General features: G+C 47.0%; 1 protein-coding gene across 3 annotated transcripts in view; it reads left to right on the top strand.

Moving 5' to 3' along the window:
- The window catches only part of NET1 (neuroepithelial cell transforming 1), a 54750-nt gene extending 37053 nt beyond the window's left edge, over positions 1 to 17697 (top strand). The window contains exons 1-10 of one of the 3 annotated variants that reach the window (XM_075142321.1): positions 5631 to 5795; positions 10375 to 10482; positions 11289 to 11456; positions 12243 to 12305; positions 12755 to 12851; positions 12974 to 13050; positions 13547 to 13804; positions 14065 to 14235; positions 15123 to 15309; positions 15707 to 17697. In XM_075142321.1, coding sequence (XP_074998422.1) covers positions 5703 to 5795; positions 10375 to 10482; positions 11289 to 11456; positions 12243 to 12305; positions 12755 to 12851; positions 12974 to 13050; positions 13547 to 13804; positions 14065 to 14235; positions 15123 to 15309; positions 15707 to 16107 — 1623 coding nt within the window. In that variant the 5' untranslated portion in view covers positions 5631 to 5702 and the 3' untranslated portion in view covers positions 16108 to 17697. Of the gene's footprint in view, positions 1 to 5630; positions 5796 to 10374; positions 10483 to 11288; positions 11457 to 12242; positions 12306 to 12754; positions 12852 to 12973; positions 13051 to 13546; positions 13805 to 14064; positions 14236 to 15122; positions 15310 to 15706 lie in introns of those variants that run through there. The other 2 variants (XM_075142313.1, XM_075142329.1) reach the window with 2 other exon arrangements.
- Positions 17698 to 18945: the final 1248 nt, after the last annotated feature.

Below are 18945 nucleotides of genomic sequence, written 5' to 3'. Positions count from 1 at the left end.
TGAATTGCAGTGCAGGGACAGAAACAAGAGATTGAGGACAGGAATTTCTTTTTTAAAGCAGATCTTTATGCTTTAAAACTAAGAGTTCTTTTTGCATTTCAGGTAGGTTTATGACCAACTTTTTGTTAAGTGATCACATGTGAAACGGTTCCATATTACCCCCGCAGTTATGTAAGGTGTTGAATGATTCATGGGAGGAAGCAGTACTGTGTTTTCTGAAGGTGTGTGTATCTTGATGTTTGTTAGCAACTAGATAAATACTTTTCAATATATGACAGGGAATAGACGGATGTGATGGTGTATTTTACCAGAGGCAAAATGAAGCCAGGCTGAGTAATGGGTAAGAATCACGTCTCGTCTGGATGGTGTTTTCTGTTGGTTATGGGATGTCCTTGTAAGGCTTTAGGAAGAGGGATTTCAGAGAGGAAGTGAAGTCTTAGTGAGGACCCTTTTTATGAACCACCATGTTGTGTCCTTCTGGAAGCCTTACTCACCTTTTTGGGACCCATTCTGTGAGTATTACTCAGCCTGGATAGGAGTTCAGCCCAAGCAAGCCCTAGAATTGTACTAGTGTTGGCAGCAGAGAGACTGTGACGACAAAGCTGACAGTGACAATCTCTCCAGGGAAGCCAGATAAACACTGATTTATTTTTTTTTAATGTAAAAAATTACTTGGAAAAGAAGAGGAGGGGGAGAGAGAATCCTAGTGTGCCTGCATTCTTGCTGGTCCAGATCACTTGAAACCATCACTGAGTGTCTTTCTATGGTCAGAGCCCCCACAAGCAGCTTGGCTTCAGGCAGGGATAACACAGCCTCAAGGTCACCACTAAATAATGCAAGAAACTGCAGCGGTAACTCCTTCCTTTAGAATATATACACACAAGTTTTAAAGAAACAACAATAACAGTCCTTCCTCTTCCCTTCCCCCTCCCAAAGATACAACTGCTCTAGAGGACTTTTATGGGAATTTTATTGGCGTGTCTGATTCATGCAAGAACGTGCCCATGCATAAGTTACAAATTTGTATTTGGAAACAGACTTTGATCAAAACGAACATCTCTGGCATTGGCTAAACCACGCAACTCTGAAAAACAACATTTGGCACGTGAGCAGGTTGGGAGCTGAAGTCAACTGTAGCTTCTTGCTCCATTACTCAGTGATTAGATGTTGTGTTTAATAATATCACGAGATTGGACGGTCCATGTTTTCTGGTGTTGCATTCATATTCATAAGATGGAAATTGCTTTTCTGGCCTGAGCGCACAAATGTTCACTTCAGGAATGGTTGATGTAACTCGTTTTCTACAGAGGTCTGCAGAATGTCATAGGTTGTATTTCAGTAAAAATGCATCTGCACTATGGCTTGGGTTTTGGGGTTTTGTTTTGTTTTTTTTTTTATTTGTAACTGTATAATGGAGTTGAATGGCAGCTAATTATAGTGACCTCCCACCATCCAAAATAAATGCTGGATTCCAGACCAGCTAGTAAACTTTTCAGATGACCCAATAGTCTCTTGATGGGTCATAGACTACTTTTGCTCACTTTCCAGAATACTGCTCTGAATTTGGCTCTGAATATAAATATCTGGGAGTGGAATGTTAAACAGAGCTCATGGACAGTAAACAACTTTATGCATGGCAGAGGGGGTCTGACTGCCCTGGGTGCACGAACACGTATGGGAGAAGATTATTGCCTGTGGAGATCTTACTTATTCCAGTCCTCGAGTGTTCTGCATGTTATGCTATATATAGTGCATTAAGAATAGCTGCAGAGTGAGTTTTTAGGTGGATTTCAGTTCCTAGTAAATAGGATTTCAAAACATACACACACAACAATGAAAATGAATATGCTATAAGTGTAATGGATGCTTTCGTTTTCCCCGAGACTTCAAGCCGCCAAAGGGATTAAAATGTCACAGGTTCCTTCTTTGAAGAAATTGAATCCAGATGTCAGGCACATTAGAGGCATCCAGGACCTGTGAAAACTGGGAAAACTGCCCACTGAGGAATACCCCCCTGCCTCCGGGCTCTGTTAATGCACCAGCTCAAGGCTTCTCCTCTCCAACCAGTGGCGGAACAAAGATCTTTTGTCGTTGGCTCTTGTCAGCAGCAGCAAACATCCTTCTTGCAGGGTTAGGTATAACACAAAGCAACCCTGAAGTGTCCTGCCTGATGGTCGGGTCTGTGTAACCTGGCCAGACCTGAACTATGAGGGTATTGAGGGTGCTGTAATGACTCTCTTCCACTGAAGGTAGGCTGAAAATCACATTCCAAACCTGCTAGGGTTTTACATTAACTGTGTCTGCCTGCCACTCTCACATATGATTTGCCAAGAGAAGAGACAGGATCAGGTCGTGCGTGCCGGCCACCCTGGACACAGGTGCTGGAGGACATATTCAGCTGTTGTGGCAGCATTCCTGCATGCCACACTTGGCAACCCCTGGCACTAGCCAGATGCCATATGTCGCTTAAACAACTGAGTATTTTTAACTGTGAAAACTTACATCAGTCTGGAATTGTACACTGGAATTTGGATGCATGTTTTCTTAGGAATTCATCATTTGTTAATCTAAAATTTATTTGATGATGCTTTGGGGCTGAAATAACAAAATGGCATGTCAATACCCTAGAGAGCATTTTTATTTAGCAGCAGCTCTACCCAGAATAACTTGCAGGAGCAAGGAATGTCGCAGGTATGAGGCCGCCCAGGACTTCAGGCAAACAGCTCTGTGTAACAGCAGTCCTCCCTTTTCCGTGGAAATGAAAACCCAAGTTAAAAATAAAACAATGAGGGCTGGTTGACTCCTCTGTCACTTGAACTTTTCCCGGCTCCCTAATTTGATAGTAGGATAGGAGTCACCAAGGTATTTTGCTCCTAGAAGTGAAAATCCCCACTGGAGTATAGGGGAGGAATGCTATTAATACCCACTGGCAGGAGAGCAGGAAGAACTGGTCTGTTACGCATCGCTCAGCGCAGCGACCGGCCGGGCTGCCTTCTCATGGCTTCAGAGCCGCCAAGGCATGGGCTGATCCCTGCCCAGTGGGCTGGAGGGGCAGGGAAAGGCACAAAGGAGGTTGGGGCCAGGGCAGAAGGGTAAGGGGGCACTGGGAAGACAGAGGGATTTGGTGTTGGGTAGAAGAATATGCCCAGAGTTAGAGGGAAGTTGGAATTACGGTGCGGGGTGTATAGGATACAAACCCATCAGTCTGGCTTCGTTGCTTCTGCAGCATGAGGAACAACTCTCTTTTTCCATTTGTTTTGGGTTCACCAGAGGGTTGCCAAGTACCACAGCCTTGTTTGGGATGGTTGGCCCACTGGAGTGGCGTTTGCACTACAATGAACTTTACTAACTTAAAGGTCATATTCCCACTGCCTCTTGCATGTGTTGTAAGTAGAGCAGAGGCAGGTAAGTAATGTGCAGGTATCGTAGCGTGCTCTGAGCTGTTCTAAGGCCGTGCTGATTATATTGCTGTAGAGGGGATGCCGTGGCCCTGGGGAATGGTTATTTTACCTCTGCAAGATCACCTTCCACCCTTGCTGCCTTCAGGCTTCTCCAGATTTATTGCCTTCCCTGCGTTGCATGTTGGTCAGCAAGCACCCATTGCAGAGCGCGTGTCTCCACTGCTCAGGGTGGATTTTGCCTCGAAATGGCACTTGATGATCTATACAGATATAACAGGCGTACAGAAATCATCCCATCTGCTATAGAGGCAGCTGGGAACCGCTTGTCTTCGGGGTTTTTTTTGTTGCTTTAAGGCCTTACCCACCCCTTGCTTTGAACAAAGGGCAGTTGTCCAGGGCACGTAACCCTTGCATGTGCCACGCCAGGAGGCATACAGTGAGCCCTGTTGCATCAGGCCAGAGCTTTACCTTTCCACAACATGACATCAGCAGGCTGCATCAGCTGGGGCTTGCATCACCACGAATTAGTTAGCCTCACAAGGTGTCACGCAGAAAGTCAGGGATCTCCCCAGTGAATCACGTGCTTCCCCGGTGCACGGCAGCAGGTCTCTTCCCCGAGGGCTTGGGAAGGAGAAGGACTATTTAATACTTACGTCACAGAAAGCACTTCATATGGCATGAAGTGCTTCAGGACGCAGGACATCACATTCTGGTCCTAGCAAGAAGCGTTTTAAGTGCTACCTTGGTGTGCATGACTCTGCTTCACGCCTTCCCTCTCAGCTCCTGGTTGCTCATCCCCTATTTTTAGTTGACTCTGCATGGCCTGTCTACATCTCACTGAAAAGAGATGCGTTCTCGGCGTCGAGAAGCGTTCTTGAATCTTTAGGCCAAGTTTAACAAACCTTTGACCTTAGACTGTAGGAGAAATGGGCATGTTTGATACTCCCAAAAAAAAATGATCAAACTCAATGGAGGGTTTGCCTGCTCCTCCCCAGAGTCATCGTCCCTTTGGTCTTTTGTTGTCTTAAAAATGGTTGACTTCAGTAATCCAAAAAAGGATTACCCATATGTGAAAGAGCCACAGTCTGTACTTTCAACAAGGGTATGGAAACTTGCTGTATCCTGAGTTTCTGAGAATCCTGCGGTGGACGATCCTAAATGTCCCAGTCTCGCATCGCAGAGGTTAAATGGGCGCAGATTTGCTGAGAGCAGCTCTCCACAGGAGAGAAGCAAACAAAGCTAAAAAAAAAAAAAAAGTCAGGGGAGGGGACAGCAGGACTTTCCTCCTGCCCATTACTCTGAAAAATGCCATTGCAAACCCTCTGCCCGTCCCGCAGCGGCCACGTGGCAGCCGGGGACCAGCTCGGCGGGGACCCTGCAATACTCCCAGCCACCCCAAATTTATCTCCTCCGAGAAGAAGGTTGGTTAGCATAGGTAGGCAGCAACGCAGCTGCCCTCCTATTGCCAAATAAACCGGGTTTATTTTTACCAGCACAAGAGACCTTTTATTTTGGAGATTTGCAGCGGTGCCAGGAATAATATGACTTGAACAAACAAACAAAAAATACAAACCCTTTGCATCTACGGCCAGGCCTGCTGGGACAGGCTCCCCTGTTAGAAGAGGGGGAGAGGCTCAGCCCAGCCCCTGGCTAACAGACCTGTGCCAGCACAACCTTTAAAGCTGAGAGCAGACTTAAAAGCACAGGTCTAGACAAGAATTCTTTTTTTTTGAGCAAGGAGGGCTGAGGCTGGTAGAAAAAAAACAACTCGCAGCAGCAAATGATTTATGCTCCAGTGGCGGCAACGAGAGCCACCGTCAGGAGGAGCACATCCCACCGCCACGCTTGCGAGACAGCTGTAGGCAGTGAGTGCCAGCCAAGAAAAAGAGAGGAAAAACTCCAAAAACCAAAACATACGTTTGGCTTTGTCTTTTTTCAGCACAAAGAGCGAAAGCCCTGCGCTTTTCAAACCGCCTTCCATCGTGGGCTGTGATGGAACAGTCCTCTCAACCCCCAGTGGGTGCCTGCATCGCACTGCCTTAAAGTAGAACCTCTCAGAGGTTCCAGTTTTGGGGAGTTTAGGAGGAAATAAGGGCTGGGAAAGGGCTCGCCCCCGGCACTCTGCCTCTGGGGCAGAGGGCGGGGCTAGTAGCCAATGGGCGTGGCTTTGGCGGGGGGCGTGGTCGTGACGGTAGCCCCGCCCCCGCCGGTGAGGTTGGGGCGCGGCGCGGCGGCGGGCGCAGAGCGGGCATGAGCGCGGGCTGAGGCGGCGGCGGCAGGGGGACGCCGCGGACGGCGGCCATGGTGGCTCACGACGAGCTCGGAGGGCTGCTGCCCATCAAAAGGACTATCCGGGTGATCGACGCGCAGAACCAGTCCTTCAGGGAGCAGGAGGTGAGGAGGAGCGGGGTTGAGAGAGGGGAAAAAGGGGGGGGGTTGAGGGGAAAGTGGGGGGTTTGGGAGCCCCCCCCAACCTTCCCGCTCTCCGCGCCTGAGGAAAGGCGACGAGCCGGGTGCGCTGCACGCTGAGAGCCGGCGCCGGAGTGAGGTGCAGGCAGCGATTTAAAAAAAAAAAAAAAAGGTCTTTAAAAAGAAACAACAGCTTCACAGCTCCTGGAGGGGGGTTGTCCCGGAGGAGTGGGACCGGGGACCTCGGCGCCTCACCTGACCCCGCTCCTCCCAGCCGGATTTTCGTTAAAAAAACGCCTTTTGCTCTGTGTGCTCTTTCCACTGACAGGATTTTTCCTAATTAGGGTGTTTGTTTGCTGCATAAACAAAAAAAAACCACACAAAAAAACCAAAAAAAACCCGATCATGGGGATTGGTTGGGGTTTTGAGGGTGTTGTGTTTTTTAAGTATTGTTATTTTTGTCATCTGTTGTTATGTAGATTAGAATAATTGCATTCCTGGTAGATGCTCGCATGCCTCCTGCTGCGACAGAAGGCAAAAGTTCAGCAGCCAGGTAGGGACCGGTGGCCCTGGGCAGGGTTTTATTGCCGAGATTAGCGGTGAGATGAGGTGGAAAAGAAAAAACAGGCGGCTCCAGACAGCTCTGGGGCTTGAGGGCTCCGGTCTGAGTCGCCAGCCTCTTAAAATCCTGGCTTTAAAACAGCCAAACTTGGGCAATCTCATTGTGCAAAAGGGAAACCAGATGCTGGGAGAGAAATAACATAAACCAGATCTCTTAAAGGAGAGTAAATCGACTCTAATTCTTAAAACGTGTATTTTCTGTAGGGTATAACTAGCACACTGGGAATCTGAAGTTAAACTTTGGGTCTGGGCTTGAGCAATGACTCCTAAGCCAACACTCCTATCAGTGCCAGGTACTGAGTTGCTATCAAGAGCCACTGAAGTTATCAGTGGAGCATGAGGCCAGATTTCTGCCTTGGTCGTGAACAGCCTGTTGAATTTGAGAAAGGCGAGGGTTGTAATCTCCGTACCGACGTGTCAAGCCAGAGGCTGGTTGTTCGGTTTGAGTGCAGACAGCCGTCTTCAGAACAGAGTGTGAGATTCAGCGAGCTCCTTACACGTGAATCTTAAAATAAGATAGTCAGGTGGCGATGATTTCTGGTATGAATTATTCAAGCTGGTGACTAAAATCCCTTTTTGCTTATTTGGCTTAATAGGAAAAGTTTTGCTGTGCGTGGTTTTTAGATTTGTCACCGTGTTTGTACGCATCGGTATGGGACCAGCACGTAGGACATTGCACTCTAGTAAGCGATCCTTGTAAAAACCACTAATTATTACCTAGCGTGGGGGAAAGGTTGTAGGTATGCGTGCTGCTAAAGGAAAATGTTTGTTGCTCAAAAGTAGAGCCTGGTTTTCTTTCGAGCAGCAAGGTGCAATCTTTTCACAATGTGACGAGTCAACCTGCACTTAGAAGCACTTGAAGAAATTCCACTAGTGTGAAGTCTTGTCTGCCAGCTGAGGCATTGAGGCACAAATTTAGGTTTTGTGTGTATGTTTATGATATATTTATATTCACTTTTAATGAGGAGGCCCCTGGAAAAAAAAATTCTGAATGGAAGCAGAGGTGCTGTTGAACTCGCTGGGGTTTTAATTATCTGCTGGTGCTGTAATGCTTAACACTACTAGCTTGTTACAGAAACTTTACAGACTTCATTCTAATCTGGGCTTCTGTAAGTAATACAGCGTGGAGACAGGCTAATCATTGTTTGCAAGTACAGAACTAAAAAAAAAAATAGTGAGCCAAAGTTATCCATAGTATGAACTGCGCTGAGTCTCAGCTTACACCACGTCTGAGTTTGACTGTAAGTGGAGTACATGGCCCCAAGCTGAAATGCAGATCTCAGAGAAGGTGAGGTTTCTAAGGAGAGGGATTTTTTTCCCCCTCCCTACCTTGGATCAAACGATATCGCAGGAAGGAGAAGAAGAAGAAACAGATGCGTTTTTTTGGCAGTTGAGCCATTCAAGTCTGAGAGCACTCACAGGACAGAAAGTGGGATTTGTTTCTCTTTAAGAGAGGGGAAATGGCCTTTTGCTAAGCTGAATTTATAGCATACAGAAGTTTTTCTGTTGGCCGAACACCCCAGGGGAGCACAGCACATCACACGTACAGAAAACGCTCTGGTCGTGCCAATCTGTGTGAAATTCCTCCTTCCTCAGAGCAGAGGAGGGCTCCTTGGGAGCTGTGCTCCCTCTCGTTCAAGAGAGCAGTGCTTTTCACTTCAAGCCTATCTTTGCATGTCTCAGTACGTATCAACTGTTCAGAAAAGCGGTGATTTATAATCCCAGGGAGCCTCTTTGTACCGCCTGTCCCAAACGGAGAGGCAGGAATGCCTTCTGCCAGACCTTGTGCATATGCATGTGTCGCTTCAGCCTAGCACAGATGCGCTGGGAAGGCATTCACACATGTCCCTTAGCGCAGATAGTGTGTCGTTGTATCTCGTATCGGGAAAGGCTGCAGAGTTGACCCTTTAACAGTGAGCTGCGAAAGACTGTACAAGCGTCCTAAAGCACTGAGGTTTCTTGCTATTAATTTTCAGTGTCACGTTTTTCTTTTCCATGCTATTTATATCGCTGGCCTTGACAGAGCTGTGTGTGGCTTATGTCTGTATATTTTCTGCTTACATTCCTGCAGTGTCTTGGCTTCTCTTGGCTTGCGTCCCTTTATTCTAGTACACTGATACATGGTTTTCTACAAGTAAATTACCTGTCCTTTTCCTCCACTCAGAAATGTCTGTAACTGATTAAAGTTTCCTTGTCTTCTTTTGAGCCCAGCCTAACTTTCCAGCCTTCTACATAATCCTTTTCCTGACTGACTCTGTCTTGAGTGCAGTGGCTCATGGTTGGCAAAGGGAAGAACTGACTGCAGTGTTCCCGGTGCTGCGCCTAAACCCAGCTGAGGGTCCAGGGTCCCAGGGTTGAGGGTGCTCTCTTATAGCTTTTCCCCATTTCTGTAGTACCATCATAGTTCTGAGATTATCCAAATGTTTCAAGCACAGCTTTGAACATGCTCTTTGCTGTGCCAAGAGGTCTTTCTGTTCTGCATCACTCATAAATTGTTTCTTTTCATGTTTCCCCCCTGCAACTTTGAAGGCTTAATTCAGTGTGAGCTAACCTCCTCTGTTGCTTAACACTGCGTGTAGGCAGGCAGACGGGCCACTCCTCGGGTCATGTTGCTGAAATCAGATCTTACATACGTAGCTTTTATGCTTCCTCAGCCCCATGACTGGAATCCAGCTCTGTGTGTTCCTATTCCCTTTTTTTGTTTTCACCATTTGTCACTTCTGTTGCTACACAGAAGCAAAGAGTTTGGGCACCTTATCTTGCAATCTCAAACTGGAAATAGAGACAGCGGAAAGCTTGTCCTAAGCAGTCTTCTCCATCTTTGCCTGTTAGCCTTTTGAAACGTAAGAGGAGGGACTCAACTGTAATTAACCTAACCAAAAAGCCTAATAAAGCTTTGGTAAAATTCAACTGAGAGGGACTCAAAAAAGAGGCTGCTTCCATCGACTCATCTGAACTTCATGCTAAGACAGTTCCTTGTGATGATGAGTCATGTCCAACCATCTGCCAGATGTTTAAGAGCACCAGGGCACCTCATCTAGGCTTTCTCCTAGCCTTAAGCTCTGAGTCCATCTCTTCCTGGCATCCCATTGTGCACACCTTTCCTGTACAGTCCTTACAACACAATATTTTTGATGTAAAATATGTAGGGTTGCCAGCACGATTTTAAAAACTGATCTGAGTTTAAACAGCAGGAGGTTTCCATGGGGCGTTTCCTCTTTCTTGGCAGCATTTCGCTCAGGACAGAATTGAAAATGCTGTGGGCTCCCGGCAGGGATTAGTGGTGTAGAAAAGCAGAAGCTCTATCTTTCAAATCTAAACAACGTGTAAGAAAAATTATGATGACTTGCGGGGGGTAGTGGAGAGCAGAAAGGGGAGGAAGCTGTGTAAACTAAAGGTTTTAAACTTTATCCACTTCGTGTGTGCATGTCCCTCGCAGGAATGTTCAGCATGTGGTCATTTGCTGTTAGAATAGCTGCTGAGGCTGTCCTGGGCTCCAACTGCTACTTTTCTCTCCAAAATAAAATTAAAATGGAAAAACACATTCTTTCTACAAAGGAAAACATGATAAAATGGAGAAGCAGATCACAGCTCCATCTTTAGATGAGAGTCACTTGCCTTGCGGAGGAGAATGCTTCAGTCTATTTATGTTCAAACCATAACAGTCCCTGTTCGAGCCCTAATTTGCATTCTGACTGATGTGTATGTTATCTTGCCTCTTTTACACTGGGCAAAGTCTCTGCAGTTTAATTGCAGCCTTAAAGTTCAGACAAATATTTACAGCCTCTGCTTTCCTTTCAAGATGAATGGCTACTTCAAAACACACTCTTTGCTGTGTTTCCCACTCCTTAAGTGGGTTCATGCTTTTTAAACCTGCCTGGGCAGCTTGAGCAATGAAGTGGGAGTCACAGCCAGTGCAATTTGTTCTCTGCTTTATTTACAGGAGCCAAGCAATAAGCGGGTTCGGCCTTTAGCACGGGTCACATCCCTGGCGAACTTGATCTCTCCTGTAAGAAATGGTGCGGTTCGGCGCTTTGGGCAGACAATACAGGTAAAAAGCAGAGCCTTCTAGTCCTAGAAGTCTAGAGACATGGGGAAGATACTGGCTGTGTTGGGGTAAAACAGGTACTGGGATTTCAAGGCATCTCTTGAAAATCTCCTGTATGATTCATGCAAGGACAGAGAGCTTGCTTGGGACATGGGGATGAACAAGAGTTCAGGAGTTCAGGGATAGCTTGCTAGATAACCAGCTTATCGAGGGTTTAAGCAGTAAAAAACATGAACTGATTCAGATAGGGAGAATTAGTTGATAAACTGTTCCAGTACTTGAGATATGTGTATTGGAGCACGTGCTTAAATGTGAACCTGCTGTTCAGCGATCTTTCAATGTTAGAGAAGTGTTGTCTAAGAAACGCTATACCCCACACATGCAGATAAGAGCGCTTCTGTGTCTGGGTTTTAGTAACATTGCAAATCACGAGAGCAAAGTTTAAGTGGCTCCTGATTAGCCTCGTTATAGGTAGAATTATGATCCTCGTTTATTTACTTCCTCATACTTTGGAAATAGACGTGAGTTTTACCTGCCCATCCTCCTCCCAAGCACTGCTGCTGGATCAGTGCAGGGAGAGGCGCATGGAAAAGCTTGCCAATCTCTGGGCTTTCAGGGCTTTCTCAGCAGCTTGATTAAAGTGTTCCTTTATCTGAGGAAAAGTGTCTGGGTGTGTTTTCCTGCCCTGTACAACAGAGGAGGATGAAGGATTGGGAGGGGTATGGATAATACTGTAATACTTCTGTACTTCTGAAATGGTGGCTCTACATATTTTTTTTTTTTACTTTTTTTTTTTTAAATCCCTACAGTCATTTGCCCTTCGCAGTGACAGCAAGTCTCCTGGCTGTCCCCAGAAGTCATGTAGCAGATCTGCTGCTCCTACTCCTCCTAAAAGAAGAAACAGCGTACTTTGGTCTGAGATGTTAGATGTCAACATGAAAGAGTCCCTGAGCACCAAAGAAATTAAGCGCCAGGAGGTAGGCTGTCCGTTAAACAGCAGGACTGAGAAAGGCGGCCGAGGCCTTGGCTTGGGCTGTTTCCTTGGCAAGTAAAAGAGTAATGAGCATCTGTCGGTGACTGTATCTTTCTGTGCACCTTCACTTCTAAACCGCTAGATTTATTTCTGCATTAGGCATGGGAAAAGGTAGGCTTCTCTCTCTTGAGTCACTAGGGAGTTCGTCTCCCCAGTTTGACTCTTCAGAGATGCCAAACTCTTTCCATGGGGGTGCTCAGCATTTCTGAAATTCGAGACCCAGCCACGCTGGTTGCTTTGCAGCAGACCCAAAGTCGGGTTCCCTGTAAAGCCAGCTGTCTTTCCCTTAAAGCTCTTGACAATTGGTTGAAAGCCAAATAGCAAGGCCTTGGCTTGCCTTTTTCCTGTAGTTCTTAGACAAATCTTCTAGTGACAACACAGAAGCTGACTAAAGACGCCTGGGATTTGACCTCTGCGGTTTTCTGGGTTTTGTTTTTTTTCGTACTTGCCTGTGTAAAACTAGTGATTTAAAAGGCGCTAATATTTAATTTGGCTTGTGCATGAGCGTCAGAGCTTTCACACAGTTGTAAGTAATGTTGCTTTCTCGGAGCTGGGAAAGCCGGCAGATTTACTTGAGGTTGCCATGCCCAGGTGGCATACAGTGATTCAGATGGCAAAACCGCCTATTCAGGCTGCAGAGACAGGATGTACATTATGTGAGCTGAAAGGCTCTTTGAGAGGAAGACTGGGATTAAAAATGACTCTCAATGCTTTATCCCTTTCCTCACAGGCAATATACGAAATGTCCAGGGGAGAGCAGGACCTAATCGAAGACCTGAAGCTTGCCAGAAAGGTGGGTGTTTTTTTTTTTTCTGCAGTCAGTACTCATATTACAGACAATAATGAAGTTTCTTTGCATCTGCAAACATTACATATCAGCTTTATCAGGCCCAGAATCCACAGTTTGAAAGCTGGCCTGGAAAGTTGTTGTGAACAGTCGTACGGTACTGGTTTGATTGCAACAAACCCAGCCAAAAAAGGATTGCGCTTTTCAGTCCTGCGGAGCTAATTGGGGAATCCCTCTCCCAGATGAGAACAGTTCAGACAGGAAAGTCCTTTTCATTTGAAGGCCTTGATACCTTCATACAGAGGTGAATCTTTTAGCAGTCAAAGTCAGTGTTACTGTTTCTGTTGGCTTCACTTCATATCTCTCCTGCACATGATATATCCCCTCATATTTAAATTGTCAGCTTTTGGGTTTGGGAGATTTTGATGTATTTTAATACTGACGTTCTTTGACAGGCCTATCATGATCCCATGCTGAAACTCTCTATCATGTCCGAGGAGGAACTCACCCACATATTTGGGGACTTGGATTCTTATATTCCTCTGCATGAAGGTAAGAGCAACTGGATCATTTTCATATAATGTGCTGACTAAGAGTTAAACTCTATGCTTTCTCACATTAGAACAGCTTACAAGGGCATTGATGCAATTTCTATTCTCGTGTTTCAATTCCAGACTTGTTGGCAAGTTTAGGAGAAGCAACAAAACCAGATGGAACAGTGGAGCAGATTGGGCCCATTCTTGTGAAGTGGGTGAGTACACAACTTAGAGACAGCAGGCTAAAAATGCGCTTAAAGAACGTTTAAAGCTAGAAGCCGAAAAGCTGTGGGCTTTTGTGGCCTTGAGCGAAAGATTGAAACGGAAATCCTGGCTACACTGAAAACAATGGGAGTCTGTCAGCCGTAATGGGCCACGATGTCACCCTGGAGACTTACGCTAGTGTGACTGCAATTACTTGCTGATTTATGTTTGAAATGTCTATATCTTCTGGACTGTTTGTCACTGATGCAATTTCAATAGTGTTATCGCTGTTAATCTCAAACATCTGAACTTCAAAGGCATTGCATGCAGGATGCCCTTGTTCTTCTCACAAAAGACTAGCTACGTATACAAGATAGTCTGTTAGCTTTTTTTTATCGGGCAAAGTATCATAGTAAGGAAAATAGAACTCCCCGAGTTTGACATGTTAATGTGATTTGCTTTTCCCGCATGGAATTTGACTCCTGAATATTGTTCTCTTTCCTGCAGTTACCACGACTCCATGCCTACAAAGGTTACTGTAGCAATCAGCTGGCAGCCAAAGCACTTCTGGATCAGAAGAAGCAGGACCGGAGAGTGCAGGACTTCCTTCAGCGCTGCCTTGAGTCTCCTTTCAGCCGCAAGCTAGACCTTTGGAGCTTCTTGGACATTCCTCGAAGTCGGCTGGTCAAATACCCACTGCTCCTAAAAGAGATCCTGAGGCACACTCCCAAAGACCACCCTGATATCCAGATTCTGGAAGAAGCCGTAAGTAATAGTGATTTCGTGATCGTTGTTCTGACATAAGCACGTCATTCTGGAGCTTCAGAAAGCTTTCTTAAACCCTCAGCAATTTCATGGGGTGGTTTTCTCAGTGGACACAAATCTGTGACTGTAATCCCTCAGGAAAGCAAATGAGAGATCAGTCCACATGGACTCTGTCATCTGGAGTTCTTAAATAGCACTTAAAGGGAAGAGATACAAGCAGAGGTCACTACTTAATCATTTGTAAATGTTTTGGTTTATAGATATCTATAATCCAAGGAGTCCTCTCTGACATCAACCTGAAGAAGGGGGAGTCAGAGTGCCAGTATTACATTGACAAGCTGGAGTACCTGGATGAGAAGCAGAAGGACCCGAGGATCGAAGGCAGCAAAGCTTTACTGTGCCATGGGGAGCTGAAGAATAAAAATGGACATGTAAGTCCCTCATGTTCATGGTAATTAATTGTCAAGTTTGAAAACCTTCCCTCAGAGGTAGTTAAAACTGTTTGTCCGTTATAGCAGGACCAGGAGCCCTTCCATCCTTAGGGTTAGTTTAGACAATTAGCTAAATTTAAAAAGCAGAAGAGAAAGCACCTGATGGCAGTCTGCATTTCAGGGTGTAAGGGAAAGTTTCCTGCTGACAGCTTTACAATTGGCCTTCAGAAGCTGGAAAATAATTAGCACAAAATTACCATAGAAAGCGTGCTCTGTGCCCAAGCACTCCATCAAAAGGGATTTCCTGCCGGCTGTTTACTTTCAGGTGCTCTGACATTCCCCATTATGAGCGCTGGCGCACAGCTCTTCCAAACAAAAGTGTTCCTGCAAATGCCTGTTTGGCTTTGAGATGAATTGCCAGAAGTTTATCTCCCACTGCAGCAGCGCTGAAAGACCCTGCTGTACTCGAGGGTTTGCTGCCTTTTGTTCTGGCTTGCAGGAGTGACCTCGTTTTAAACATCCAATCTTTTTCTGTTTTCTTTATTTTTTTGTTGGTTGGGGGTTTTTTTGTAATGTTGAAGCTATTACACTTCTGTACACATGAAGTGTTTTGTATTGTCAGAAAAGATACTGCTTCTAGTCATCCTATTCTTGGCATCTGTAAATCATAATTCACTTTTTAAGGGTCGTTAAAATAATAAACCTGTTGATGTAAGTCTGGTCTGTGCCACCACTGCCAGGGCCCTACGTTGCTGTAACAGGAAACTCTCAGAAAGTTAACGTGGATGAAACTCAGATAACGTGGCCTTGAATCCCAGAGGGTGTGTGACCTATTTGGATACGGAGTACAACGCTTCGCTCATACTCGAATGCGTTTTCCCTTTTAGAAACTCTACGTCTTCCTCTTCCAAGACATCCTGGTTTTGACCCGGCCGGTGACTCGCAACGAGCGTCAGGCCTATCAGGTGTACAGGCAGCCGATCCCTGTCCAGGAGCTGCTCCTCGAAGACCTGCAGGATGGTGATGTGAAAATGGGAGGATCCTTCCGAGGAGCTTTTGGCAATTCCGATAAAGGTACGGACCAAACCAGTTCATCTGCGTGGGAATCTGTTGGTGAGGAGAGATTACACCCGGGCATAGATCCCCGTGGACTGAGGTTCCTTTAGGACAGCAGACATGTGACATGTGTTAACGTCCTCCTTTAGACTGTCACTGCGGGCTTTGCAGTTTTATATTTGGTGGCCATAAACTTAATATGTGGCACTTTGCAGCTGGTGCTCAGATTAGAAAACATCTATTTCAACATGTCTCTGCTGGCTTGTGGGGTTTGGGTTGGTTTTCTTTTTTTTTTGGTGGGGTTTTGAACGTTTTCCCTGAAGCAGAGCAGGGCAGTCCAGATCACTTGTCTAGCAATGGAATCTCTAAATATTGAGCTAGGAACTGATCTGCTTTTTCCTATGTTTATCTTCAGCTAAAAATATCTTCCGAGTTCGTTTCCAAGATCCCTCCCCGGGCCAGTCTCACACGCTGCAGGCCAATGACGTCTTCCACAAGCAGCAATGGGTTAATTGCATCCGAACCGCCATCGCTCCCTTCCAGCGGACTGCTGCCGCAGCAGAGCTGAAGGAGCTGCCAGAGCTGAGCGAAGAGTCGGAGGAGAACAACCCCGCCGCGTCCAACATCAAAGCCCAGAAGAGGCAGTCTGCCATGTCTGGCATAACCGAGATGGAGCTAGACGAAAGCACGGCCGAGTGTGGCTCCATCCTGGACTCGGAGGAAGCCAAGGGCGTGAAAACACACAGAACACCGTCTGGACACAGAAAAACGAGGGAGAAGCAGCTGAGTGGCAAGCAGAAAGAAACGCTAGTGTAAAGAGGAGCCCAGCGACATCCTGGTGGAAGACTGTTTATTTATAAATAACGTGTACATTTTTCTTGTAATGTGAGCATGATTGGATTCACTCTACTGAACAGAATATTTTTTTGGTTTTTATGTTGTAATGGCAGCTACTGGTATGCAGTTAACACTGTTGAACTGGAGTCTGTTTTTACAAACATGGCCACTTTGAACCTGGTTTTAATGCTGCGAGTGATTCGGAAGCCCTCGTGCTTTTGTCTGCTCATGGCAGATTTGAAGAGCACGCTTTGGTTTCTGAGAGATTTCCAGGCGCGGTGTTTGAGGCGGGAAAACAGCAAAGCTAAAGCGGGAGTTTGGGCCGTCACCGTTTGAGCCTGGCAGCACCTCCCGTTGCAGGGGGTTTGGATCAACACTGCGAGAGTCCCTTTAAAGTGGACTGGAAACCCGAATTCACGTTTTCTTCTTGTCTTGTACAGTGCATGTTTTGCAGTGTATGGTTATCATAATCCATGCAACTTTCCATGTTAAAAAAGGAGAGAAAAAACAGACCCCAGGTTCAACAGGTTCTCAATTTACCTACTGGAATCTTTCATCTTAGTGTGTCCTTTGTACATTCCTCATTTTCACTCTTGTAATCTGCCAGATATTTAATTTTTTTATTAGTTGTTTTGTTTCAAGTTTGTTTGGGGGTTTTTTGGTTTTCCTTGTTTTTCTTTTTTTTTTTTTTTTTACTTTTGTATTTTGTTGATGTTGTTGTTGTTCAGACTTGGCATTTCCTTTCAAGTACTTGATCCTTCGTGCTCTGAGGTGTGCGTGTACATACTGTTTCTCACGTCACTCCACAGTTCTGCGGAGCGCAGGCAAGCCACAGCGTTACGAGTCGGTGCCTGGGAGGAGACGCTCAACGTACCCCGTTACGATGAGCGACGTAAATGGCTTGTGTGCGCTCCGGACTACTGAAAGAGAACTGCATTGCTAACGGGGTTTAGGAAGGTTTTAGGCACGTTGCAAAGGGTTTGGGGAGGGAAGAGGAGCAGCAGCTAGAGGGGAATAGCAGGGAGTGAAGGTAGATTTTCTTGTTACTGTTGCCTTTTGGAAATGAAATGCCTTCCGCAGGGAGGCAGGACTGGAGGCAACCAAGGGGTTATTGCATGTGGTAGAAAGGTAGAGAAAAGAAAGCGTTTGAAGCTGATGAGGTGTAAGGACAGAGGAGATAGTGGTTGTATATACTTGTAACGGCGACACTGCCATGTTCTAGCGGTCCAAAGATTCGTGTGAGAGGTGCCAACTTGGTCACTGCGCTGCAAAGCGTTGTAGGAAACAAAGCGGTGACAGCTTTGAGCAAAACCAGCAGGTTGTTCCTGTCATTTGACTGGTGATGACGGGGCGAGGGCAGCGATCCCACGATACCCGTCCTTGAGCGTTACCTGAAATCTGTGCTCGAGGAGCCGTAACTCGCATGTAAAGGGTTATTGCCTGTCACGTGTTTGGCCAGTAATGTTGGAAATGGGAAGAGGGTGTACATAGACACAAACGTGTGGTTCTCTGTAAATGTGTTGTACAGTTTCGAGTGCCAAGTACAATTAAATTCCTGACAGCCTCTTGCCTGCTTCGTCTGAGTCGCTGCCTGGGAGGGGTGTGCTCGTGCCATGGCTGCTGCCAGACGGCAGCAGATAAGCGCGTACCTGCACTTCCCCAAGCACACGCAGCTGGCCTACCACCGCACGCTCCGGGCGAAGGGCTGTAGCTCACATGAGGAAGCTGTGGCTTTATTTAAAACCCTTTTTCTGTCACGGTTCCTCCTTGTGCCACTGCTGCCTGGCAGGACGCGAGCCGGCGGGTCACAGCTCCGTGTGCGGTGCGGGGCCTGGCAGCCACCGCCCTTCAAGTGCGATGGGCGGTTGCTGTAAAACAGGGCACAGCTGCGTGACTCACTCCAGCGCTTGCATCACCATCCTCTTTTTCTGGGGGAACAGGGAGCCGTGGCGATACTCCTTGCCCTCCCGGGGCACCAAAACCTCCTTCCTACAGAAAAGAAACCACCCCGCAGAACTGAAAGGCTCCCCGTTTAGCAAATATTTTAAAATTCTCTTCTAGACGAACCTTCAGAAGCAGCCCTGAGCGGAAGGGGGACCCTGCTAGGCAGACTCCCCTCCACCGGGGCAGCTTCCCCAGGCCGCTGGGGAGCACCCGGTTATCAGCAGCATGACGAAACCATCGGGTCTCCACAACCCTCCCGAAAAGCTGCGGCCTGACCATGTAGGGGGGTGTCTGGGCACGGCTGCAGCTCCCAGGGAGAGCAGCCCCGGATCCACGCCAGCTCCCCTGGGTCCCCCGCTGCGCCCCCGGGGCCCTGCTCGGGAGGGAAGGCACGGCTCAGTTTGCAGGGACAGGGTTTACAGCTGAGCTTTGACCTGTGAAGCTGAGTTTTCATCTGGAGGGGACTCGGCCCTTCCCAAGCAGGGAGAAGCTGGAAAAAAGGCTCCTTTTGCCAAAAAAAATAAAAAAAAGGGGGGGGCGGGGATTAGTGAGCTGCTGGGACACACGGCTCGTCCTCAACAGAGAGGAAATCCTGCGGAGAGCCTGCTTATCCTCCCGCACGTCAGGCTGGGGCTGAACCTTCGTCTCGTCGTCCTGTAGCTGACAGCCAATTAGCCAAAAACTTAATTTCCCTTTAAAAGTAAACTCCCCCCCCTCCCCGACTCCTGGGGGTTCCTATCCCTGCTCTGTCCCTCCGGGAGGAATGTGCAGACCGCAGCCATCCGCCTCCTCAGCCCTCCCTTTGCTAGACTAAACAAGCCGGGCTTCCCTGGGTTCCTCCTGCGCTGAACTCCATCAGGTCTTGGCCAGCCC

This window comes from Calonectris borealis, chromosome 1 (genome assembly GCF_964195595.1).
Source record: "Calonectris borealis chromosome 1, bCalBor7.hap1.2, whole genome shotgun sequence".
Taxonomy (NCBI): Eukaryota; Metazoa; Chordata; class Aves; order Procellariiformes; family Procellariidae; genus Calonectris; species Calonectris borealis.
This window is presented reverse-complemented; position numbering and strand designations above follow the sequence as displayed.